This window comes from Ornithorhynchus anatinus, chromosome 16, assembly GCF_004115215.2.
Source record: "Ornithorhynchus anatinus isolate Pmale09 chromosome 16, mOrnAna1.pri.v4, whole genome shotgun sequence".
Classification (NCBI taxonomy): Eukaryota; Metazoa; Chordata; class Mammalia; order Monotremata; family Ornithorhynchidae; genus Ornithorhynchus; species Ornithorhynchus anatinus.
In genome coordinates this window covers 32211738-32239384 of record NC_041743.1, presented here as the reverse complement: position 1 = coordinate 32239384, position 27647 = coordinate 32211738, and the positions used below count along the sequence as shown (strand labels likewise).

At 42.9% G+C, this 27647-nt stretch overlaps 1 protein-coding gene across 1 annotated transcript in view; it reads right to left on the bottom strand.

Annotated features, from left to right (window-relative positions):
* Positions 1–27647, bottom strand: part of SORCS1 (sortilin related VPS10 domain containing receptor 1) — a gene marked incomplete at its 5' end in the record, with an annotated part of 364626 nt that overhangs the window by 33761 nt on the left and 303218 nt on the right. The window contains 3 exons of the mRNA XM_029080271.2: positions 4208–4394; positions 16336–16507; positions 24670–24783. Of these exons, the coding sequence (XP_028936104.1) occupies positions 4208–4394; positions 16336–16507; positions 24670–24783 (473 nt within the window). The remainder of the gene's footprint in view (positions 1–4207; positions 4395–16335; positions 16508–24669; positions 24784–27647) is intronic.

Below are 27647 nucleotides of genomic sequence, written 5' to 3'. Positions count from 1 at the left end.
TAAAGGCTCTGACTCCCCTAGAGTCAGAGCAAGAGATTTCCAGAGAGCAAAGCCTGTATGTTAACTCTTTCTGGCCCCCTGGGGATGCTGTGGACCCATGTCTAGAACCTACATTTCCTGACTTCCATTCTTTCGCTCTTTCCCTGGCCCATGATCTTTCTCTCATTTTGTTCCTGTACTATTCTTTCACGCAGAGAAATCACAGCTGAAAATACTACCCTATTCTAAGAAAGTATTGCCTTCCACTTATTTTGGGGCTAGATTTTTCTGAAAAAACCAAAAAAAAGGCCTTCAGCATAAATTCTTCTGTTCTATCTTTAGCAAAAGGAGAAACTACATTCTTTAGACAGCTTTTTCTTATTCGTATGATAGTAGTAAAGGGCAAGGGCAGATTTTCCTCTCCCCGTGGATAAAGCAAGCAGTTCCCTTCTTACACAATGACTCCCGCTAGTGCATTGTTGGGGCAGCTCCTCATATTGGACCCTAGAGACTTCCTATTTGTGGTGGGATTTAAATAGTTTTGGCTTTCACTGTTTCCAGGATTGATTTTTAACCATACCGGCTTTGCAAAAAGGTGCCAGAACACTGAATAAAATGGCCACCCATATAGGAGGAGGGTTGTAAAAAACATACAACGCTTGTCGCCTGAATATGCCTGCATTCTAGGCATCATCACCCGACCGAAATAAGCACTGGGCGGCACGTGTCATATTCTATAGCAAACGGAAGATGGCGCTGTTTCACTCCGGATGAGCATCTAGAGAGTTGGAGGGAAAGTTCAGGGGGATTTAGAGCAGGGATGAACTTTAGCTTTTCCTGGGCAGCCCCTGCTGCGATCCGTTTCACTTCCTGGCCCGTGATGCTCAGTAATATAATCAGTGATAATACCAGTAATGTTTGTGTTGGGAGTCTGTGGAAGCCCACGTCACCTGGGCGTGAGCCGCAGGCAAGTCGCAGAACTAACTGACGGGAGAGCCAGCCCTTGAAATGATGAAACCACTAACCTGGGTTGGTCTTGCCCTCTGAAATTAAACAGAGAACTGGAGGAATGTTAAGCAATTCTGCAAACAGGATTAGCTGGGAGCCAGAGGAGGCTCTTGGGAGGGGGGGGAGGGCACAATTGGTCTTCCTTACTCTAGGTACCAGACTGTTGGCTGCTTAAGGTCAGGGACAGTGTGTCATACCTTCTCTGTGCTCTCCAAAGCACTGGGTACAGTCCTTTGTGCCCAGTAGGTGCTCCCTGATCAAAGGGCAAAAGCCCCATCCAGATTACCTTTCTACTTCAAAGGCAAGGCATTAGCTGGAGGCTCTCATGTCCCTAGCAAAGAACACCTCTCCACTGCCAGAAAATACAGTTGGGTTTCCTTTGACTTCCCAGTCCCTACACCACAGCATGTCAATCCACGGGCTGATGCGGAGTCCTAGTTACAACCCGTTTGAGCCCAAATACAGTCTTCAACACATGTAAGATCTGTGGACATCCTCCACCTCAATAGAGGTGGGAAAACTGGCGTGTCACCTGAGTCATTAGGCAGGAAATGTACTCCTTTGTAAGAGGCTGCTGGAGACGTGAAACAGGGGAAACGCAGATTATGAAATAGTGGCTGAAAATCTCTCTGCCACTCGTCTCTTGCATGACCTTTGGCAAGTCACTTAATTTCTCCGTGTCTCAGTTGCCTCATCTGAACAGTGGGAGTGAAATATCTGTTCTCCCTTTTCCTTACACTTGGAGTCACATGTAAGTCAGGATCTGTGTCTGTTCTGATTATTTTGTATCTACCGCAACACTTAGCACAGGACTAGCACATAGTATGTGCTTGTCAAATACCACAATTATTATTACTAACCACAAATCAAGAGTACCAATGCTACTGCTCTCTTGGAGACTGAAATATCCAAAAACCAGAAGCTTTTCCTATTCATGCTGTGAAAGACATTTCTAAGTGGAGCAACTTGTAGGGGGAAAGATGACATTTGTCTATTTATCCAACTACTATTCTGCAACTTCACACAATCCCTGATTAGAGTTGTTGGGGGAAGAGCTAATTTCAGTGCCGGCTGACAGAGGCACTTGTCCTTACCACAAATATGGATTCTCTGTAAAACATGAATCCTCCCTCAGAAAGCAGCCCCTGCATCATGTGGACTCATTACTTTGCAAACTAGCAGAACAATGTGGATGCCATCCCGAAGGAATTCCTTCCTGTCAAACTGCAGGCGATTATTATATAGTCACCTGGGTAAGAGACTGTCAGCACTGCATGGAAAATGTAACCACAGAAACATTTTCTCCATTTGTTTCTGGTGACCTTTGCAAACGCTTGTAAGTAACCTCCGATTTATGTACAACTAACCTTTGTATACTGGCAGGTAGAAAAGGGAAGTGTGTGGTGAAGAAAGGGGCTAAGAAGGGAGAGTTCACCTAGAGAGGATTTTAAAGTGCAGGGTCTTACTGACCCACACTAAATACTGATAGGAATTACTCCCTAATTTCAGGACAAATATAGTCCAAAGCCAGGGACCCTGAATACAAGGTTACTGGGTCAATCAATCAAGTACTAAGGACCTGGGAGAGTAGAGTACAACAGAGAAGGTAGTGAGGTTCTCTGCACACAAGGAGCTTAGTGGAGTATAGAACTGGAGGAACACAGAATGGACCTATTTGGATTCAAATGTCCTTATTTGTTTTCTTGCTGGGCATCTATGTGGTCAAATGGAAAGGAAATTGAAATTCAGAGTCCCTAGGTTCTAGTCTCATCTTCACTAAGGATCACCCAGATGTCCTCAAATGAGTCACTTAATCTCTCGGGTTCCCCATCTGGAAAATGGGGTGAACTATCCCCATCTGTCCTTGCCTCACAGGGATCAAGGATGTCTAAAAGGAACAACTGCTAAATTCACTAAAGTGAAACTGTGTTCAGTTGATTGATGCCTAATCTCTCAATGTGTTTGCATTTTTTCAGATCCATGAGGAGGAATGGAATTGGCTAGGCTCACTGGAAAATAGCACGTTAAAATGAAAGGTGGTATTTTTTCTATTCAAATTTAACCCACAAGATTTCAGTGGCAATCAATTAGGACAGTTCGCTGCATACTGTCAAAGAGTAATACCTCCCAGGGTCACTCACAGGTAGTGAACTGATTTCTATTTAGAATTTGGAGGCCATTAGGCCTTGGTTGGAATTACCCCTTAGAACAGTCCCTGACAGTCATCCTGTCTTCCTATTCTTTGCTGAGATGTAAGGCAATATTCTGTACTAACCCCTTAAGAAAAACCACATAGCCTAGTGGAGAGAGCATAAGCCTGGGAGTCCAAGAACCTGGTTTCTAATCCCAATTTTGCCACTTGTCTGCTGTGTGAGTTTGGGCAAGTCAGTTAACTTCTTTGTGCCTCAGTCACCTCATCTTATGAGATGTGCCTCTGGGATCTGTGTATGCATGTGTGTTTATGTATGTGTGTGCATATGTGCTTGTGGGGGACACGGGGGGAAGGAGGAAATGGCAGCAGCTGGATTTTTTCCAATCTTCCCAAATATTCCATTAGGAACTCTGCCCAGAGACCTGGTCACTCCCAAGTCAAACATAAGATGGTAAGAGAGGTGCTTTAACTCTTCCAGGCTCCCAGAGAGTTGCAGAGCTCATGAAAAACTAACCCATTTTCTTCAAGAGCTGTTAAGGAGTTTCTGACAAAGTAGGACCAGTGAGTGACTATAGGGCCCAAATCCTTATTCATCATTCACTGCAGCAATCACTAAACCAAGTCTTGGAAAAATAAAATTTAGCAGAACCACAAGCCCAAGAAAACCAGGAGGGAGCAGGTGTAGAAGTCACAGGGTGAAAGAGGGAGCAATTTCAGGATGTGCAGTTGGAAGCAGAAAATGATCATAGAGTGAGAAATCTGCTTTCTGATGCTGAAAATTGGGTTCTGTGATCCCAGAACCCAGAATCTATTAGCATTCTGCACCTTCAACTGGTTCTAGCATAGAAATTTTGGAGATGTTTCCCTAGAGCACTTTGAGGTCAATTTCTCTCTCTGTGGCTCTGTTTCTCTCTCCCCTCTTTCACTGCTTCCCTCCCTCTTCTTATTTTTTTCCCCTTCTCCAACTACATGCTCCTCCTGGATAGGAAGCTTCAGATCACAGTCTTTAGTCGGGGTGGGGAGAGGGGCAGTATAAATAAGGTCAAAGGTCAATAACAGTAAACATACAAGTTACATGTAAGTACAGGACTGCGCTGTCCGAGCCCAGGCTGTTTTCCACCTGCACTGTCACTCGGAAAATGCCCACATTCTGGTAGACATGTTTGATGCCGTCCTCTGTGGAGCTGAGGTTCACATACGAAACAGCAATGCCATCTCCAAAGTCCACTTGGATAAGGGTCCTCTGAACGTCTCCCTGAGAACAAAAGGAGGAAGAATGTCACTGTGCCACGTAGTCTACGACCCACCACTCCTCCCTACCTCATTCGTTCAATCGCTGTGTACTATATATCACATTAACTAGGGAAAGCAGGGTGGCTTAGTGGAAAAAGCATGAGCCTGGGAGTTAGTAGACCAGGGTACTAATCCTGACTCTGTCACTCGCCTACTGTGTGTCCTTGTGCCACACAGCAAGTCTCACATCCCTGAGACTCAATTCCCTCATCTAGAAATTGGGGATAAAATATCTAGTCACACAACTCTGTGCCTCATCTAGAAACTAGGGATAAGATATATCTTCTTCCTCCCTCTTTGACTGACAGCACAACGCAGAACAGGAACTGCATCTGATCTGATTGTAATGCATCAACCCCAGTACTTAGCATAGTGCTTGGCAGATACAAATCCTATAATGATTACTATTAGCGTTGATAATATAGTGTAACAAACAGTATAAACATTCTACCAACATCAAAGCAATGTTCACTGCACTGCATCTTTACTGAATCAGGAAAGGGAAATGAATGACAGGAGAGTAACATAAATAATTGCTGAATACTATAATGAAATTGGGGAGCCATGAACAAGGAGTTCAGATCAAATGGTTTAAAGATAGGTAAGTAAACTTGATGGTGTAGTATAGCAGTGAACAGTCTTCAGGCAACATCAATACATGGAGGTTCTTCAACATCATCATCATCATCAATATTTAATAAGGCTCTTCAACGTGCAGAACACTAAAGTAGGCACTTCAGGAACACACAACTAAGACATTAGGCCTGCACTTCAGATGCTTATAATTCAACGGGAAAAACAAGTTGACATATATCGACAAAACAGTAGTTAAGAGAGTAGGAGAATAGATGCAATAATAATAATTTTGGTATTTGTTCAGCACGTGTGGGGACTAAGCACTGAATTAACAACTGGGATAAACAGGTCACACATGGAACAAACAGTCTAAGTAGGAGGGAGAACATTTATTGAATCCCATTTTACATAGGAGGAAACTGAGACACAGAAAAGTTGAAGAACTTGCTCAGTCACACAAGAAAATGGTGGTGCCGGGATTACAACCCAGGTCCTCTGACTCCCAGGCCCGTGCTCTTTCCACTAGGCCATGCTATAAAGCAAGCACAACAACAGCACATAGACAGCCTCAGATTCAAAAATGAGAAGTGGAGTTATTCTCTTGTAAAGGATGAAACACTTAGATGCCAAAATAAAAATGAAGAGAGACACTGCAGGTCACAATTATGCTTATGTAACAAGGGATGACTTTTAAATACACAGAATATGAAAGGGATTGTCTGTCATCCATTGCTTTAAAAAGTCATACTTGCACAAATATTGATAAAATCTCACTCGGGGTGTCATTTTTTAACCCAAAAGGATATGCGCAAGATACATACATACATATGGGTAGGAAGTGTGTCTGCTGATTTCCATTGAACTGTACTCCACCAAGCTCTTAGAAGAGTGCTCTGCACATAGTAAGTACTCAATAAATACCACTGATTAATACACACATATATACACAAGCAATTTTGTTGGCTAACTCAGTGGAAAGAGCCTGGGCTTCAGAGTCAGAGGTCACGGGTTTGACTCCCGGCTCTGCCACTTGTCAGCTGTGTGACTGTGGGCAAGTCACTTCACTTCTCTGTGCCTCAGTTACCTCATCTGTAAAATGGGGATTAACTGTGAGCCTCACGTGGGACAACCTGATTACCCTCTATCTACCCCAGAGCTTAGAACAGTGCTCTGCACATAGTAAGTGCTTAACAAATACCAACATTATTATTGTTATTATTATTATTATTATTATTATCTCCTTGATAGCCGAGACTATCTAGTCTGTAAGGTCATTGAGGGCAGGGAACAAGTTTTCCAAGTCTGATATATTATACTCTCCTAAGTACTTAGTACAGTGCTCCGCCCATAGTAAGTGCTCAATAAATACAATTGTGTTTTATCTTCACTATAAACCCAAGTCCCAAATTCAGAACACTGCATCATTATTTCAAACTTGCCAAAAGGTGAATTGCACCAGCACCTGTATAATGGAACAATGGTGCTTAAACCTCAGTGGGTGCTTAATAACTACAAGTGGAATAACTACACCTTAGAAAAACCCTAACAGAAACCTTTCTAAGTATTTTCAAAATCTTCATTTTGCTGATCCCTTTTAATACTGGAAAATAGAAAATCCATTTCCTTCCCCAAGGCTTTGTTGGCCACCCTGAAAGATAGGATAATGCTAAGGTTCATTCTTGATACTCTGAAGAATAGTAGGCAGGAAAGGAAAAGGAGGCCCTTAAAATGCATTAAAAGGAGTTTCCTTGGTTACCGAATGAGTCTGGGCTTTTTTCTTCAATTTATTTAAAAAATAATTCCAACTGAGGCTCTGAATCGGTAGCATGAACAATTGTCCAATTGTCTCTAACCAACGAAGGATGAGTGGTGGGGGAGACTAAAAGAGAGGGATCAGAAGGTGGAAGACAAAATCTGCTTTGTAAGAGACTTTTCATGAAGCTACTTCTCTACACGTCTTTGAAGGAAGAACAGAGACACTGAAAGTAACTTCTGTCCAGAGTCATCTGAGCCAAGTCCATCTATCCCCATGCAGTCTGTGCAAAACAAGATTTAGTCTAGCTTTTCCCTCTTTCATAAAATGCTTTGAACTAGAAATCCACTTCCCATTACTTTAGGCTCAGATGGTATCTCATTTTTGAAAAGGCCAAGTTTAAAATGCTGACACTTAAAGGATTTAGTTCAGAAAGGGGTAAACTCAGCTTGTAGGATATGAGTGCTGATCTTGATCTAAGTGAATGTGGCTAACATGCATGTGGTAGACAGAAGTTGCAGAAGAGTGAGTAGGTTCATTGAGTCCTCATGAGGGAAATGAAAGTTATGACAGCATTAAGGATCTCTCCTTGCAAGGAAAATACCAAGGAAAGAGAGTGAAGTGGCTGGAATTCCACTGAAGCAGCATGGCCTAGTGAATAAAGCATGTGCCTGAAAGCCAGAGGACCTGGGTCCTAATCCTGGTTCCGACACTTGCCTGCTGTGTGTCCTTGGATAAGTCACTTAATTTCTCTGAGCCTCAGTTTCCTCAACTGCAAAATGGGGAGTTAATATCTGTTCTCTCTCCTACTTAGATTGTGAGCCCCTTGAGGGACAGGGACTGTATCTGGCCTGTTTAACTTGCATCTATCCCAGCTGAGAATAGTGCTTGACACATAGTAAATGCTTAACAAATACCATAAAAAAAGAAAACAACAACAAAAAAAAACCTCCCCTGGCCCCACTGAGAAAGAAAACTAGAAGAAAGAAACCCTTTGCGTTTTTCATTCTATATGACCGGGCAAAACAGACCAACCAATTTCTCTTTCTGGCTCCAGCTGGCTCCACCATGCAGTTTTCCTGGTTGGAGACCTAAGAATCCTACTTAGTCTGAGACCTCCACATAGGACAGGGGTTGTATGCGGCCTGCTAATCTTGTATCTACAACAGTACTTAGTAAAGCACTTGGCATGTAATGAGGACTTAACAAATACCATAATTATTATCAGTGTCAGGGGCTCTCACCCTTAGGTGGAGAGACTAGGGGTTCTTTCACTTTCCATATTCTCCGGGATCCACAGTTCATTCCTTCCTCCCTCCCTCTAAGTGACCTTTGAAAAGGAACTAGCTCCCTGCCCCAAACCAAGCCTATTTGCATCCATGGCATGAATCAAAGCAAATGCCAGATGTCTTGTAGAAAATACTCTCCCCTGCAGTGCTACCAATTTTGTACAGAGGAAAATGACTCAGCTGTAATTGTTTTTCTTTGCCGTATACATTATCCTAGACTACCTCTGACAAGGTCTGGGCTCCAAGTGTAAGGTGGTGCAAGGACTCATTAGAAATGTGAAGATGGCAGGATGTTAAGGTTAAAGCTATCATGAGGCCCCTGGGAGAATTAACCTGGACCAGAATGGTCAGGATTTAGATAAATCTGCTGGGGAAGTGGATTGGTGGGGCAAGAGTTATAATGGAAGGTCCTGGAGGGCAAGAAGCATGTTAGGAGAAGGTGCTCTCCACAGCACTGCAGGATAATCAGTGATCTGGAAGATACAATGGCCCAGATAACTTACACTGGGCCCTATCAGGGTAGGAGAGGATGGTATTCTTGGACTTGTCCTAGCGATAAGGCAAGATGGCTTTGGGGCTTTGGATTCTTGGGGCTTTGTTTCAACCTGCAGGGTGGTAGTAAACAGATGGAAGGATTGTGGGGAGGGGACTTATGGCACTCAGTACAGTGCCTGGCACATAGTAAGCAGGTAACATACCATTAAAAAATAAAATAATATAAAATTGTTGAATCGTGGGGAAGACAACATGGATGTGCCCATGGCATTAAGGAATTAATGTCTGTCTCCCCTCCTAGACTGTAAGCTCACTGTGGGCAAGGGATGTCACTGTTATTGTCGAATTTGACTTTCCCAAGCTCTTAGTACAGTGGTCTGCCCACAGTAAGTGATCAGTAAATATGACTGAAAGAATGAGTTGAATGAATGAATGAAAAGAATGGAAAAAGGCTTTAGACAACTCTCATTTGTCCATCCTTATAGGAGACTCCTTAATAATCAAGAGTTGATTGCCCCTAAGTAATAAAAACAGCATAGTTTTCTTACCACATTCTAATATAGACAAATGATTGAAAATTGTCTCAGAATACAAAAACAAGGAAAACAAGAAACATTATGCAGCACTTGTCACTATGCCCTGATGACTTTTGCTTTTGAAAAACTTATTTAACAACAGCTTTAAGATACAGAAACTCCCCTATAGAAATGGTATTATAAATATTAGATGGCCCACTATCATTAACTCACTTTATAGTGCTCATCTGATTTGTAAGGCATTTATTTTTGCTCTTACTACATGGGGAAACTGAAGCATATTATTTACAGAACTGACAGAGATGATGATACGGTTTCATATCTGAAAATGTGATACCCTGTAATCTTTGTTCTTTTTGTAAATGATCTGCTGTGCCTAAGGAGGCAGCAGTCCCACAAGTTTGTACACATTTTGCTGACCAGTTTAGAAACAGCCTCTATTAATGCCTATAATGAGGATTTTAAACGGAATAGGGAAATAAAGTGTTTCTCATTTCTAAAACCAGTCTCTTCATCCAATGGGCTAATTTCAACTATGCAAGATAACTGTGTGCATGTGGGCTTGATGGGTATTTTTTTTAATAAAGCTGAGTGATCCATCTCCCACTGTGGGAAGCAGTGTGGCCCAGTGGAAAGAACTGGGAAACAGTATGGGAAGCGGTGTGGTCTGGGATCTGTTTTTTGATAATAATAATAATAATAATGGTATTTGTTAAGCGCTTACTATGTGCCAAGCACTGTTCTAAACACTGGGGTAGATACAAGGTGATCAAGTTGTCCCACGTGGGGCTCACAATCTTAATCCCGATTTAACAGATGAGGTAATTGAGGCACTGAGAAGTTAAGTGACTTGCCCAAGGGAACACAGCAGACAAGTGGCAGAGCTGGGATTAGAACCCAGGCCCTTTTGACTTCCAGGCCTGTGCTCTATTCATTAGACCATGCTGTTGCTTCCTGGGCTGGTAATCTGGGCTCCACCACTTATTGGCCTGCTGTGTGATTTTAGGAAAATCACTTAGTTTATCTGGGCCTCGGGTTCCTCATCCGTAAAATGGGGATCCAATACCTGTTCTGCCTCCTACTTAGACTGTGAGCCCATTGTGGGACAAGAATGGTGTCCAATCTGATTATCTTGTGTCTACCCCAGTGCTCAATACAGGGCTTGGCACATAGTCTTCATTATTATTATAAGGTATACCTAGACAGTGATGAAGCTCTGTTGACACAATTGCAATCCATCTTGGAAAGACTTCAAACTTTGGAAATCAATGGCTCCTTCCAGTGGCAGCTGAAGAGCTCACAGTGACACAGTTCTAAGGCTGAATCATCTGCTGTGGACATTCTGGGTTTACCCAGAGCAGACTGAGATCCTGACATACTTCACTGAGGAAGCAGATGAAAATAATAATGCTGGGATTTGTTAAGCGCTTACTATGTGCAGGGCACTGTTCTAAGCGCTGAGGTAGATACAGGGTAATCGAGTTGTCCCACGTGAGACTCACAGTTAATTCCCATTTTACAGATGAGGGAACTGAGGCCCAGAGAAGTTAAGTGACTTGCCCACAGTCACACAGCTGACAAGTGGCGGAGCCGGGATTCGAACCTATGACCTCTGACTCTCAAGCCCGGGCTCTTTCCACTGAGCCACGCTGCTTCCAAACACATGCCACTCCTACAGAAGGGGCAGCAACCTATATGTCACCCCTCAAACCATCACAAGTGGAGTTCTTAATGGCCTCCTATAACATCAGTGCCTTTCCTAATGGGGAGAAACACAGAGAGCTTCTTGCAAAGCCGCCAATAACTCAAAGAGCTGATCTGACAGGAGCACTAAAATGCACCACGGAGAGATGGCAAGTGGCAAGGACGGTTGATTAATTCATTTCACCAATAAGAAAGTGAAGTCAGAAAAGGCCAATGGCTCCAGAGAGACCTAATCCTACATCCGTAAGCAAACCAAAATGGGTCTGGAATGCTCCTCCTTCCATCTGATTGATGCGGGTGGTTTGTTACATCGGTGAGTGAAGAGGACTGATTAGCTGCCTGACACTTCTTTAGAGTCTGAATGGTGTCCATGCAACAAAAAAATCAGAGCACTGCCCTCCCCGAAGGCAAACAAATGATTAGCAAAGCTATATCCATACTACTGCTTTAGATGACTCAGCCACTGAAATCCCTGGCAAGTGGCATTGTGTGGCTAAACAGACAACAGATTTTCCTTAACAAATCCTCCTTTTTCCTTAACCCCTTGCTTGCATAAAGCCTAGTTGGGCAGAGCTAAAATGACCTTTATAAAATAAACACTTTGGTATATGGAAGAACAATTAGTCTATGGAAGCTCTTAGTAGGGTGCTCTGCAAACAATAGACAATCATAGAATACTACTGATTCATCGGTCCCAAAGGGGGTAAAATACTGACCAATAAATCTTGAGAATTGGAGGGATGGAAGATACTCTGAAGTGGAGTATCTACATTTATGTACCACTGTTCAACAAAGTGGCCTTGATGGAGTTTTAAGCACTGTACTAAGTGCTTGGGAATATACAACAGAGTTGGTAGGCATGATCCCTACCCACAACCAATTTAGAAGGGGAGAATATTGACCTTCTCCTTTCTCTTTTTTCCTTAGAGCACTGGTATTGAGGCACAAGACAATGTGACCGACTGCACTCACATCGGTGAAAACTTCCACAATGCAACATTTCCTTACAAGGCACTGCTTTCAAAATGACAGGGCAAAGAGTTCTATGAAATCCAGTATTCTAAGGCCAGATTAAGAGGTGGAGGGAGGGCTTCGAATCAAGGATGGTATTTCCCTGGTGGTCTTGGAAGGAGATACACTGATCTGAGTAGATATACTGGCATGCCCCAAAGTATGAATGGCCTCAGGTCTTATGACACTCCTAAGACTGATAAGGTTCTCAGCTAGTTTGCTCTAAACATAAATTGTCAGTAGGTCTAGTTGTGGAGGTGAAACTGAGTTCAAAGGGACAGAAGGAAGCTTATTCTTGCAATGCCTGCTGCACAAGAACTGGATTCCTTGGCGCCAGAGACTTCTATTTCCCAGATCCCTCTATGTAGGACTCAATTTGAAAGAGAGAGAGGCTTTAGGTCCTGTTCCCATCTGCTTGCTGGCTCATTCTGTGTCAGATATGCTCCATTTACTACTCCACGTGTACTCAGCCCTTCTGAAATAATAATGCCTCCACGAGGCCCTCCATGATTATTTTTCTTCCAGAACTCACCATTTCTAGGCCAACTACACACTTAGGTGCTCATAGGCACCCATAGCACCTCTGGACAAATTGATTTTATACTCTACTAAAACAAGTGGAAAGAACACAGGCTTGGGAGCCAGGAGATCTGGGTTCCACCTCAGCACTTAGCACAGTGTTTAGTACACAGTAGGTAGCAACATAGTTATTATTACACAATCATTTTTCTTTTCTCTTCTATTTTTGTATCTCATCTCCCCAGCTAAACTATAAGCCCCTTGCGGGCAGAGATTTTGTCTAATTCCACTGTACTCACCCAAGCACTTAGTACAGTGCTCGTTACACAGTAGATGTCTAACATGATTGAATGACTGACTGATCCTAGTTCGCTCAGAACTTAGCTCTTCGTGTCTCTGTAAAAATGCATCTGTGTTTGTCTGTGCATCTAAAGAAGTCCATAAATGTATCAGAATCTGCGTAGGTAGTGGAGTGTAAGCATCTCAATCTGACCCAGAGTTCCACTTTCTCTCTCCCCATTCACTAAAGTTCTGTTTCTGAGCTTTGGTTGATTTTCAAGTTGGACATCTTGAAATTTACCCTGGTTCTCCCCCACCCCTAATGCCGATAGGCCTGCACGTTATCTGGATATGCCTTATGAACCCTACAGTTTGGAACCTGTATCCAAGATGTTTTAGAGAGCTCAGAGCCCAATTAACTCCTGAAAATTGGGGGGTGGGTGGGGAGAGAGAAAGGCTTTGGGGCCAACTCAGACGGTAAAATTTAGAAGGGAAACAACATAAACAGTGATTAGACTACACATCCTGCATTGTTCGCTCGGCTCCATAGAGTCTAGTTTAAGCAGCTTGGGAAGATCCGGGGGAAAAGTCAGAGGGGAAGGAAGCACAGGACTTCCAGTTCCAATTCTATTCACTCATCCTTGGAACAGAGCAGTGAGGGACCTGCAATGTAATAATCATAATATTTTTTAAGTGCTCACTATGTGTTAAGCACTGTACTAAGTTCTAAGGTTGAGCACATAGGCCTCACAGTCTAAGTAAGAAGGCAGATAGGTATTAAAATTTTACAGTTGAGGAAACTGAGGCCAGTTTAATGAAGAGTTTCTTGCCCAAAGGCCACAGAGCAGACAAGTGGCAGAGCAAGGACCCAAACCCAGGACCTCTGACTCCCAGGCCTGTACTTTTTCCATTAGGCCACTCTGCTTCTCAAAGTAGGAGCTTCAAAGCCCTGAGATTCTCAGACAGTTGCCCTGCACGTACACCTTCTGGTCTGACGCAGATGTCTGCCCTTTTCGAGACATATCAGATAACACTGCCTTTCAATTATATATCCTCCAAGAATCGGAGAAACTCAGTATCATTCTGACAGCAGGAAATTCAGCAAGCCAGGTGGAGGATCCCTAAGCTCCGCCACAGACACTCTGCCTCAGACAAAGCCCCCTGAGCTAACCATCCTGAAATGCAGCTGAATCATGCACTAAATTAGATCTCAATCTAGGGATAACCTGATTTAGCCATATCTTCCTTTTTCCCTTCTTATTTGTTTCCCTATTTTCCTTTTTCTTCAGCCCAAGCAGAAAAAAAAGGAGTGTTACACTGCAGTTAAAAATTTGCTAATTACCTGGTTTCAGCCCAAGATGGAAATCTGAATGAATCAATGAATTCTAAATGGAAAACTCCTTAAAATCTCCACTGATGATCTTGAGCCTATTCTCCTCTTTTGTGGAGGAAGTGTCAAGTCCTCAAAGTCTAGCATTTGTCCTGGATCACAAAACTGTAGTTTTAAAGCTAAAGCTTTATGATTCTAATTAATCTTGGTTTTTTATCCAAAGCAGTTCATCCTCTTCCAGGAATTCAAGCAAGTTGAGAACTCAACAATGAATTCACCTTTTCCCATTACACTGTTGCAAACAGCAACTCGATAACATTTACAAAGTGATATTACCTTGTGATTACTTTTATGTTACCATTTCAATATATGTGAAATTGTGGTTCCTTCAATTCAATCTAATAAGGGGCACAGCCTTCACATTTAGAATTTAAATCTCACAGAAGAGGTTCTAATCATGAATTTTCCTTATTAAGTGCCAGTCTTTGTATGTAAATTGTAGTATTAAAACAATGAGATACAGATCAAAGTTTTAATTTTAGTCCCTTGCCTCAAATTTAATTTAAAAGTCTTAAATTATGCAATGAATTGCATCTCTTTATTCTTACAGCTGCTTAAGACAGATTTAATTATCTCCTGCAACAGAGACACAGTTTCTATTAATCAGTCCTCTCAAAATGGGTATCTCCCAAAACTGCTTTGTGGAGTCCCTAATTCTAATGTGCTGCTTCTTCCTCACTGACCCTTTTCATTCCCCCCTCCACAGGCAGCCACAGTGGCTTTCTTTTGGAAGCTGATTTAGGCTCTAAAAGTCTATAGGCTCATTAGAAGCTCATTAGTGTAAAAGAGGACATATATCTTCTATCAATGGCATTGTGAAGAGCCATCAAATTTCATCCAGAACCCCTTGTTCCCACATCACAGATTTTCATTCCTCACTGGAAAATGCAGGCACAGTCAAAGTTTTTTCCCTTGTCTGAGGCCCAGTAAATACAGTCTCCTGGATTCCTCTTCCTCCTCCCATGTTAAACTCCTGAATCAATTGTTCTCTCTTATCAAAGGGAAAAATACTCTTTCTAACTTGGGATACCTTGTCCTCTCTCTGCCATGGAAATCACTCTGTTCCTTTTAGCCCTTTAACCTCTTTAGTGGCAATAAAGATTCTTTCACTATAACTTGGATTGTTTTTCTTTGACATCAGTCAGAAGGCAAAATAGCCTTAGTACTGTTCCTATATAAGTATTTGTTCAGTTTTTTTTTGGTTAAATTTCAGGAACTTCATGTGCTTCTAGAGGAAGCAGATTCTTTGAGTCAGTTCTTTTGTAGTTCTCTGTAAAATACGGGATAAGTGGATCGGTAGTATTTATTGAATTCTTACTCTGCAGAACACAGTATTAAGTGCTTGGGAGAATACAATGATGATGGTGGACATAATCCAGCAGGTGCTGAGAAAGACTATGAAAATGGCTTTTCTATATTGATAAAATATAAGATAAGGGCTTTGGAGTCAGAGGTCATGGGTTCGAATCCTGGCTCCACCACTTGTCAGCTGTGACTTTGGGCAAGTCACTTAACTTCTTGGTGCCTCAGTTACCTCATCTGTAAAATGGGGATTAAGACTGTGAGCCCCACGTGGGACAACCTGATTCCCCTGTGTCTACCCCAGTGCTTAGAACAGTGCTCGGCACATAGTAAGCACTTAACAAATACCAACAAATACCAACATTATTATTGAGACTCAGAACTGCCTACTATTTTATGAATGCCCCATTCTTAAAGTGGAGATAATAAAAATGGCCATTTATGTATCTCACAGTAGTACAGTAAGGTCAACTCCATGCTGCATTCCACGAAGAAAAAAAGATAAAAGGTATTGGTGTATCAGCTGAGATATATAAATATCCCAAATATAAGCCATGGCCATTTTAGGTATGTGAAAATAAAGGGTTGAAGAACAAAGTTCAGCAAAGAAAGCAGGGTCTAAATCGGGAGGGGCATACATATGAGTGTGGGATTTGGAGGGCGAGATAAGTGGAGGAGAAATAGCATTGCTGAAGTGCTAAGGAGGGGAACCGAAATTAGAATACAAACCTCAATAAAGGGGTATGTGGGATAATGAGGAACTGTGAGATAATTGGAAACAAGTGAGAACAGCCTGGAGATAAGCTGAGGGTGACAAATAAATAAACCCCCTCCTTCCCTCTCTCTCCCTCCCTCCTACCTCTTTTTCATCTCCCCACCTCCCCTCCCTCCCTTCCACCTTCCTTTCCTCAGTCCTTTACTCCTGCTGACTCCCAGGGCTCATGGCAACCGTAGCCTGTTGCTCCAAGGGTTGGATGCGTCAGCCTTGCCCCTCTTGCAAACCAAGCCTGCTCCGCCGTGATAATGTCAGATACGAGGGTGGCCCCTACCTCATCCAACTGCACCACGAGGGTTATGTTGTGCCCCTGCTCTGCCGTCAGCTTGCCGTCGGCGGTGACGAGGCGGAGCCCTCGGGGGGCCTTTCCTGGGCACTGCTGGGGCTTGGCAGTGTACTGTTCTCTCACACCATCTGTGCAGTTGTTGGACACCACTTTCCGGTACCTGGGGGCAGAAAGGGCTCTGTCAGGGAGGGGTTCATTCATTAGTAACTCAGCATCTTTTAAAAAACTACAAACTGTCCTGCTTCCCGCTTTAACGTAAACTGAAGAGTGCACGTCTCATAATGAGGACAGAAAAATTAAGAGTTGTAAAGAAACACTAACGATCCCCGTGACTAAAATGCAATGTTTGGCTTTTGCACAGTCTGCATCTGTTTAGATCTGTGGACAGTGGCCCTAAAACAGCTTGAACAGCAAGACGGTGGTAAATGCCCCACCAGAATGTTTCAAACTGGAGATCAAGGTGCTCAAGAAGGACAAAGGGATCATGAAGGCAGCAGCTTCAGACTCTGAATAGCACTATGATGATGGCAGAAACAAGTTGCAGGTGATAGGCAATGGGGGAACTGGTCTTCTCCCCCTACTTCAGGATCATCTTCTCATGCAGTCCCTCCTTCCTAGTCTTTATTCCTGCCATGCTGTGAAGTACCATCCTAGCATCCTGAAGGCATTTAATAAACACTCACTGGATGGAGAAGAAAAGAAAAGAAGGGTGTTGGGTAGCATACAATCCTTTTGAGAGGCTATGGGACAAAGATTCTTCTTTTTTTGAAATCTTTCCACTACCTGCAAATTGGTAATCTATAATGTATTCCTCCGTGGGGATGTCCCCACCTCTAACATGTGAGATCTGCATAGAATGGGGATCGCTTCTACTATCTATCCCAGTGCTTAGTTCAGTAGTCAGCCATAAGAAGCACAAAATAAATACCTTAACTCACTAGAAAACACTCAATGCCTTGCTGTGTTTCTTCATAATAATAATTGTGGCATTTATTAAGCACTTACTATGTGCCAGGCACTGTACTAAGCGCTGGGGTGGATTTGAGCAGATAGGTTTGGACACGGTCTCTGTCCCACATGGGGCTCACAGTCTTAATCCCCATTTTACAGATGAAGAAACTGAGGCATAGAGAAGTGAAGTGACTTGCCCAGGTCACACAGCAGACACGTGGTGGAGCCGGGATTAGAACCCAGGACCTCTGACTCCTAGGCCCGTATTCCATCTTCTAGGCCACGCTGCTTCATCATCATCATCATCATCACTGCCACCAATAAAAATCTATTGAGTATGAATTTTACAGTCCTGTCCCGTCAATCCCTAGCACTGTCCTATGGGCATTTATTGAATACCACAAGGTACAGAGCACTGGACTAGTTCTGTGCTCAGTACAGTCCTCTGCACACAATAAGTAATCAGATACCACTGATTAACTGATTAGATTCTTGACAACAATGCTAAAACTGAAGCATGCACAGCCCTTCTGAAGTTGATTAATCCTAAAACTGATAAGAATATTTTTCATATGCTCATTAAAGATTCTCTCCAAATCATTTGATTTCCTAACAAAAATGCCATTACCCTAGCTTTGCCTGACCTGCCCCTCAAATACAGTAGAAAACCACTCACCAATGCTTAATTCATTTATTCAAGTAAGCACAGATTTCCTTTCAGTGACTCAGAATAATTCTCTTTTCATATCAGCAGCTGTCCCTCTACTTGATGGTCCCACAAATGAATAATGCATTCAATATGTTGTTAAATGGGGCTGCTACCTTTGTAATAACAAGTCAACTTATGATTAGGTTGGATCTGAGCACTGATTATTACCTGGATACTTTATGTCGGTAAAGCATTCTTCAATCTGCCAGGAAGAAAAATGCTTTGTAAAGGGAAGGGAGCCTTTGTCTCTTAAGAGAACATACTGCAAATACGTCACTGATAGTAAGAATAGCTCGTCAGACTTCTGTTCTTTGTCTGTATCTTTGCTCTGTCACTCTGTTCTCTGCTTGCCTGCTCTCTCTCTCCAGACCTCTTCCCCAGTCTTCCTGCTGGCTACCAGCTCCAGTTTTTCCTCCTCCCCATTTAACCCTCCCATCAGTCAATCGTATTTATTGAGCACTTACTGTGGGCAGGGCACTGTATAATGCACTTGGGAAAGTACAATATAACAGCGTTTGTAAACTTTCCTTCCTCACCACAAGGAATTTACAGTCTAGAGGGAGCTTACCCTGATCCTTTCTTTCTTAACCTCTTAACCTCCCCTATACTAAAATAAAAATGGTTAAGAAGAAAAAAAAGGAAGTTGTGTTTTTTTTATTGGTTAAATGGGCTCTTCTCTTTTCTTACTACCTAGAAGACATCTAAAATGTACATCAGTAGTGTGTGTGTGTGCTTTTGTAGATTTCAAGCTCTCTGAGGGCAAGGATCATGTTTTTTGATTTACTTATGTTTGGCACCTATCATGATCTGCTAGATTATAAACCCTTACTTTCCAAGACACTTGGTGCAGCGTTCTGCCTGGGGTAAGTGCTCAATAAATATTACTGATTGTTCAGGCACTCAGGTTTTTTTCTAAGAATAAACAAAAGATAATGTTCACAGTCAACTACCTTTTGACTCTCCACAACAGGTTTCTCTGGTCCCTCCAGCTGGCAGCCTGCTTCACTGCATTCCCTTCCCACTGGTGGGAGACCCACAGCTTCCCCACCCTGCAAACACACCCATCGGTAATTCTCTCAAGTTTCCACCGACCCTAAGGCCTCCTTCTGACAATCTGGTGGAAGGACCAGGGCAGTGGGTCCAAGTCACCCAAGTTGATTGCTATGAATCATCCTATGCTGCTTTTCCCTGCTTTCTGTGTCCTTCATTCCTTCCCTCCCACTGGCTCTCTTTTCTCCTCTCTCCATCCTTTCTTCCCTAGATCTTCACTCCTTTTCTCCCTCCCTCCATCTCTCCTTTCCTTCCTCCCACCTCCATCTCTCCTTTCCTCACTCTAGCCTTCCCTCTTCCTTCCTCCCTTAATTCCTTGTTCAATCAATTGTATTTATTGAGCACTTACTGTATGCAGAGCTAAGCACTGTACTAAACATTTGGGAGAGTACAATATAACAGAGTTGGTAGACACATTCCCTGCTCACAGTGAGCTTACAGTCCCTTTCCTTCATTTCCTCTTCCTCTCTTTTCCTCTACCTCTTTGGTCTTTCACACTGTCTCCTATTCCTTAGCTGGCTACAAATCCCGACCCCTCCCACTCTGCTTTTCACAAAATTCAGTCCCCTGATCCTAAATGTAAAGTGATCTCAACAATGAAACTGCAGCCCAAGAGAATGGAGGTTTGGGAGAAGAGGTTTTAGGATGCAGAGAGAAAAAGAAATAGGTCACACATCATGAGCAGCAATTTTCCCAGCTATTTTAGCTTTGTTATTAGATTTCAACTGTCCTTTCCCTGACACTTCAACTACTAAGACAAAACCGATTCATCAAATGGATTTCTACTTCCACATTTCAGATGTTTATTCTTCAGGTCCCAGGCTGAGGGGCTAGTATACACTGTTTCAGAGCCAACTTTCAGAGCATAAGGACATCCAAAACGTATGCCTTGTAAATCTTTTAATAATTTAGATAGAAGAACTGTGGGGACATGGCATTCGAAACTCCTATGGCTTCTGGTGGTGCTCATATTCACCGGGACTGAAACTCTTCATTTTTTCTATTTCTTTTACCTACACTACTAAATCACTTAATGGACAAGGTTTTGAGCTTCAAGTTGTTAGATATTTGGTTGACAGAGTAGTCTGAGAATATAATACTCTCATCCTTCGGAGAGGCAGAAGGCACATTGAAATACACGCTTGGCGATGATAACTGCAGTTGTGAGCAGCAGGTATGGTTATTGATGTCTGATGACAAACTGTCTAAATCAAATGTAACCTTGACTTTGTGACAAGGGGCATAAATCTTAACAGCTAAAGTAAAATCATCAAAAAAAACCCCACCAAAACCCTTGAAGATCCTAGAAATCCATCTGATGATGAAGTCAGACTTGAGTAAAGTCATAGAAGATATGCCACTTCAAAGTTGGGTTTTGTGAACTTTGGGCAATTAAAGCTCTTTTTTTTATGACTTGCTTTTAGCATATTTTTTTTGCCCATGCATTATGGAGCTGTTACAAGTATATTTTGGTGTGTCTAGAAGCAGTGTGACTTTATGTTGACTTAATGTATAGAGCACCGCCCTGAGAGTCAGAAGGATGTGGGTTCTAAATCCGGGTCCGCCATTGTCTGCTGTGTGACCTTGGGCAAGATACTTCACTTCTCTGTGACAGTTACCACATCTGTGCAAATGGGGATTAAGACCCCTCTAGGTCTTGGACCATGTCCAACCTGATTATCTTGTATTCATTCATTCATTCATTCAATCACATTTATTGAGGGCTTACTGTGTGTACAGCACTGTACTAAGTGCTTGGAATGTACAATTCAGCAACAGATAGAAACAATCCCTGCTCAAAACAGGCTCACAGTTTAAAAGGGGGAGACAGACAGAAAAACAAAACAAGTAGACAGTGCCTACCAGGTTCCTGGAACACAGTAAGCACCTAAAAAATACCATTAAAAAGTTCAACAACTGTCTTTGGTTTGTTTAGAAGACTTCAACAGGAAGTTGAACACATGTGGCTAAATTGAAAGGAAAGAAGGTATTTCAAAGAAAGTGGTCATTCCAAAAAATTAACACAAAACCCCTTAGGCAAATTCTGCATGGAGTAGAAGCTAATCTGTGAAACCCAAGTCTGCAAATATACAAAATCAGTAAGTAATGCACCTGGGTTTAGTGGTCAACATTAGAAATACACATTACTTGCAAGTCAAATAATTCAAGTTAGTAGCAGGGCAGGGAATGTGTAAGTTTATTGTTATATTGTACCCTCCCAAATGCTTATTACAGTGCTCTGCACATAGTAAGTGCTCACTAAATACAACTGCCTGACTCACAGAATGGAAGAAAGACATAAGTAGCAGAGATAAGAAAATAGTATCAATCAAAAGAAAAAAGGGAAAATTCTGAGTTAAGAATACCCCATGCTATAAAGCCAAGGAGAGAATCAAGAAATATACATTTATTCTCTTCTATATCCCCTTACTAAAACCGGCATTTCTAATATGAATGTATTGACACATATGACAAATGGCCCCTGCTGGCAGAGAAGGAGGATCGGACATATAAAAAGAGGAGGGACTGATTGGGAGAGAAAGATGTGGCTTTGGTCAGCATGCAAGGAAGTCCAACCTACTTTCTGGGCACTAATAGAAGTATAACAGAAAGTCTTTGCAAGGAAAGGAAGAGTTAGATTGGACAAAACATTATCTTCAGACAGGTGACAACTTCCCTACAGAATTTTGCTCATTATATGACAGGCCATATTTTTCTAGGGAAGATTATGGAGCACAAATCTACAGATATATGTGTGTGTGGTTATTCAGTTACATCACATGTCACTGCAAACAGACAGACAGACACACACACACACACACACACACACACACACACACACGAGTGGGGTTATTTTGGCAGACTCCCTCACTGTAGTTGCCAGAGGCTCAAGCTAACATTTTGCTTTCTGTATACATTGATTTAGATCTTAATGCAAGGTAATGGGTAACTAAATCACGTGCCCTATGCCCAAAGGGGCTATGAGATTGTATTTCTTTCCATCTGGTTCGGAGCACAGCTGCCAAGGCCAGGTCCCTCTGCTGCCTCTACCAGTAATGGTTTAAAGTGGTGGCATGGGAAAGGGAGAAAGGAAGAAACACTTGTAGCAATCACACGGAAGAATGTGAAGGGTATTAGTGCCCAGTGATTCCTGCTATTTTGCATCTGGCCTCTTTCTTTCCCAGACTTTAAAGTTCCCATTCCTATTAAAAAAAAAACCCAAAAAAACAGGAGGAAGTCACATGGCTCAGTGACCTTAAGAAGTCTGGAGTGCTGCACTCCATTCTGGGTTCATTCATGGGTCCCTCATAATAATAATTGTAGCAAATACTATAATAAAGATGGAATTTGTTAGCACAGTTCTAAACTCTGGGATAGATACAAGTTAAACAGGTCAGATAGAGTCCCTATCCCACATGAGCCTCACAGTCTAAATAGGAAGGTGAACAGGATTTGAATCTCCATTTTATAGTTGAGGAAACTGAGGCACAGAGAAGTTAAGAAACTTACCCAAGATCACACAGCAGTCAAGAGGCAGACCCAAGATTAGTACCCAAGTCCTCTGACTTTCAGGCCTGTGCTCTTTCCACTAAGCCATGCTACTTTCCATGATGTGTGCTTAGCACTGTGTAAATAGGATAATCTGAATGGCCACAGTCCCTATCCCATACAGAGCTCAGACTCTATGGTGTCGGGAGAAGAGATTTAATCCTGAAGTGAATTTGGATGAGACATGAATTTTTCCATGTCAGAAATAAATCATGAATCCACATAACTAGTTTAACATGCATTGAATGTCCATAGGATAGCTGACAGTGGGTGTTGCAAATTCAAAATCTTTTTCCTCTTCTGTATGTCCACTGAGGGTGGGACAAGAGGGGATGGGTTTATATAGCAGTGGGCCCCCCCCACACACACACACACACACCCACACCCCTCAGTCCAACACACAGTTAGACTCAAACCTTGCTCTTGGAGACACACAAAAAAATCACCAGTGTGAAATAGAAGAGGATTATCTTACATTAAAACTCAGATCCTGCTGCCGCTGCACACAGCTCCCAAGAGTTCTGTGGCCACCCCTGGGAAGCCAGAAAGAAGCACTACATCTGGGATTATTATTATTATTATTATTGTTGTTGTTCAGCGATTACTATATATCAGGCACTTTTCTAAGCACTGGGGAAGAATCAATTTACTCAGGTCATTTAATCTGGAATGAAAGAAAGTAGGGAGCAAACGAGATAGAGCTGGGAGCTGGTGAAGGTGGCAGCAGGAGTCCTGCCATGGCTTCTTCCTGCTTCATTCTGAGGCCTTGCCAGGCAGAAAGTCCTGGCACTTTGTGGCAGTCATGGGAACAACACCAGTACTTTGTGCTCAATAAATACGTGGCTCAGTGGAAAGAGCACGGGCTTTGGAGTCAGGGCTCATGAGTTCGAATCCCAGCTCTGCCACTTGTCGGCTGTGTGACTGTGGGCAAGTCACTTAACTTCTCTGTGCCTCAGTTCCCTCATCTGTAAAATGGGGATTAAGACTGTGAGCTCCACGTGGGACAACCTCATTCCCCTGTGTCTACCCCAGCGCTTAGAACAGTGCTTGGCACATAGTAAGCGCTTAACAAATACAAATACCAATAAATACTTCTGATGGATTTTCTTCTCATCACTGCATCTCTCCCCTCCACTAGGAGTCCACGGAGAAATGGAACAGGAGTGGGGGGAAAAGGGAAGAGAAGAAGCCCTAGCCAGCTCAGCCACGATGGACTCGAGAGCTAGTAGAATCGCATGCTAAAAGTGTCCCAGGGTCCAACTGTGACCTGCCAGGGCTGACTAAGAGGCAAGCCTCCCTTTCAAGTGTCACCCATATAGATGTTAAATTACAGAGCAGTAACAAAAGTGTCAGGCAGGAAGTAAAATGGTTTGATGGGTCCAGCGGTGGGGAATTCAGAGGCTATGAATTTGAACTCTACCTCTACCAGCAACCTGCTCTAAGCATTCGATTCTTGCTCCTTCACCCTTTGCCTCAGCTAAGTCAGAATCAAAGCAACCCGCTTCACCAGGGGGCTGCACATAAGAGCTAATGAATATATTTATTTACAAATAAGAAGTCGATTAATGTTTATGTGCAGCCAGCTCTCCCATAACATATGTTTTCACTGCACACTTGGCATAGAATGCTGGTCGGGAATCAGGAAATTTTCTTTCAACAAGGGCACCCACCCAGTAAGAGCCCAGTGAGATGTGGGAAGAAACAGTTCCATTAACATACGTAGTGCCGATCCCGAGAAGTACACCACAATGCAGGTTTTAACGCGAGGTTCAGCAAAAACAAAACCCTCCACACGCCTGGAGAACTGACTACTAGGTCTAAAGAGAGAGTGTATTCCAACCATACAGGATTCTTGAAAAGCTATCGGTGTTTTAAGATTCTCAGGCAAAAGCGACATTATAAACACAAAGCAGAACTGTATTATCTCAGTGAACAAAGCAAAATAAATTGTGCCGCAAGGAGACATGTTTTCCAGTGCTTCACGCCTAGGAGTCTTTGTTGAACCTTGTGGCTACAGGCAGCCAACAACGGTCCTTTAATGTTACTCCTGAAGGGTCACTTACCCTGTGCTGTTAAGGTAACTTTGCCCCAGGCTGCAGTCTTTTGAAAGGGAAGATGGATTGAACCAAAATGCGGGTAAGCACTGCCCGTTGCCGTGACGCTCGTAACCGTAATCGCTGTTGGGAGAATAAAAGCAAGAGATACCATTTCACCGAGATATACACAACATCCACTATATCTTAGGTTTTCGCCAGGGCATCCTTCATGAGTACCTGGTCCTGAATCTTCCCCTCACAGAGGACATGAAGACACATGGTAAAAACAACTTCGATTTCTTTTGAGAAAACAAAAGTGGCTCTATTCGAATGAGCCCTAAATGCCCTATAATTCAATTACCGCTGAGCTGGGATATTGGATTATGAACTCATGGACCCATAAAGTGACAAAAAGGGGTAATAGAGCACACAGTATATGCGGTAATCCAGCAAGAAAAGAAACAGCCAGTTCTGCCTCACGGGAACTTATGCAACGTGTCCAGTTCCATCCCCAAACTTCGGCGTCTAATTCTGAGGCAGCCTCACTCAGCAAGAGACTCATTACCGCCGTGGTCTTTTGGGTCCTCTTTGCAGACATATGGATAAAGGAAGGAGTGTCGATCCAGGGCTGGCTGTACTTGTGCCATATGCTTCAAAGTCAGAGAGGAAAATGAAACGTCCTTCAGGAGCGTCTGGAACTGTCCCATGAGCGGGAGCCCTAACGGTGTTAGCCTCATAAATCTGAACCGGCTGGCATGAGCTGCCTGCCCAGGAACAGCGTGGAGGAAACTACGGTGAGCATCTCTTTTAGCTGCACCAGCATCCTTGCAAGCCCCCAGGGCCTGGAAATGGACTGAAATCAAATGTGCTTCTTGGCTTTTGCAGGATGCATCTGGGGCTCAACAAATCGGTACCTGGGATATGGCCTCCCAAATTGAGCAGAAACTTCTCAACATCGGGTTTAAGGCACTCAATCAGCTCTCCCCCCACTACAACTCAGCAGAACGCACTTTGCTCCTCTAATGCCAACCTAATCACTGGATCTCACTCCTGTCTCTCTCACCGTCGGCCCCTACCTGATGCCCTTCCTCCTACCTGGGACCCCTTCTCCCTTCCTATCTGGCAAATTGCTAAGGATAATAATTACGGTATTTGTTGAGAGCTTACTATGTGCAAGGAACTGTACTAAGCGCTGGGGTGAATACAAGCAATTGGGTTGGACACAGTCCCTGGCCCGCATGTAGTCTTAATCCTTATTTTACAGACGAAGTAACTGAGGCACAAAGATGTGAAGTGACTTGCCCAAGATCACACAGCAGACAAGTGGCAGAGGCAAGAGCAGAACCCAGGACTTTCTGACTCTCTGTTACATTCTACATGCCCCATCTTCAAAGACCTTAAAAATCACATCTCCTCCAGGAAGCCTTCCCTAACTCATCCTTCATCTCCCTAACAGATCTCCTCCCATACTGCACCACTTACATAATTGTGTCCCTAGCCTCTAAGCAGTTAGGTACTTACCCCCACCCATAAGCATAACAGTTATATTCATAAGCAGTTTCTGACTGGTTCAGTTTAGAAGATATACAGTTTATTCTGATATACAGCCTGCCCCAAAAGGAGAAGAAAGGACAGCCCTTGGAAGATGGGATCTGTGGTTCCAAAGGGGTTAATGAAAATCAGGACTTCTGGCTTTGTGAGGCTCTCCCTGATGGGCAAAATGCCAGGATGGTCAGACTGAGAAAAAAAGAGAGCTGGTAAAAAAAAAAAAAAGGCTAGGTCTGAAGATAATGCCAGAATCTTGAATTTGCTTTAAAAGAATCTGTTGCCAGATTGCTGTTGCTGAGAAAGTTGGGTTAAATCCTTCTGGACGCTCATATTTGCTGAAGCACCATTGCCCTCTGGCTGCAGGCCATGGTGCATGCAGGAATTGATGCAGGATTGCATGCAGGATCGCTGTCCTGTCTCCTCCTTCACCTCCTCACCCACTCCTTTTTGTTTCTTCCTTCTGAGAGACGAAGTGTTTCCATCCTTCTTCCAACTGTGTCTTGACTCCCAAAGCCCCATCCTCTGCCCCTCTTTCCTGGATCTTATTTTTGGACTGGTAATGAGAGGTAACTTACTCTCGGAAAGTTTTTTCATCTTGAAAAACAATTAACCTCTTAAAAACAATTTTATTTGGGGGAATTTGCATGGCCAAATACTGATAAAATGTTGATTTAACTAAGGCTTACATAATTGGTGTATTGCTGAAAAAGGAGCTATTACTCCATTAAAGAAATTGCTTGCCTTCTGAATTGTAACAGGCTGATCACTGACACACACAGAGAATTTAGAGGCGTTCGTTTTCTTCTCATTCAAAAGGTTATCACGTGATGGAAAATTGGGCCAAGACTTCTTAGTAGCTAACTCGGCAAATATACTAACAAACGTCCTAAATGATATAGAAAAAAAGAAAAAATAACTGAGGTCGCATAGGGCTGGTCTAATTGAGGTAAACAACACTGAAGTTCATCCCAGCCATTCATACGCAAGTACAAACATTTCAGCCCCAGCTATCTGAGTTAGTTAAATGAATTTTGGGAGTGTGATTTCAGCTTCCTCAAATGTTAATAACTTGCTTTGACTGGGCAGACTAACATAACCCAGTCAGTTTTAGGGGCATCGTGCATATTGATGAATACTCATTTTGACTGTATAAATACAGTGCTCGGCACAAAGTAAGCACTTAACAAGTACTGTTGGATAAATAGGACAAAATCAAGTCACTGCAGGCCACAGAGTGGTTTAGTGTAAAGACGGCTTCAATTTGATTCTTCCCTCTTTACCCTGGTAGACCAGGTTACTTGGCCTGGGTCAGTGATGTCCTGCTCATGCCCTACCTTCAGCCTGGAATTCCCTTCCCCTTCGTATCCAGCACACCAAGGCTCTCTTTCTTCAAGTTTTTTTTTTTTAAATGGCATTTAAGTGTTTCCTATCTGCCAGACACTGTATTAATCGCTATT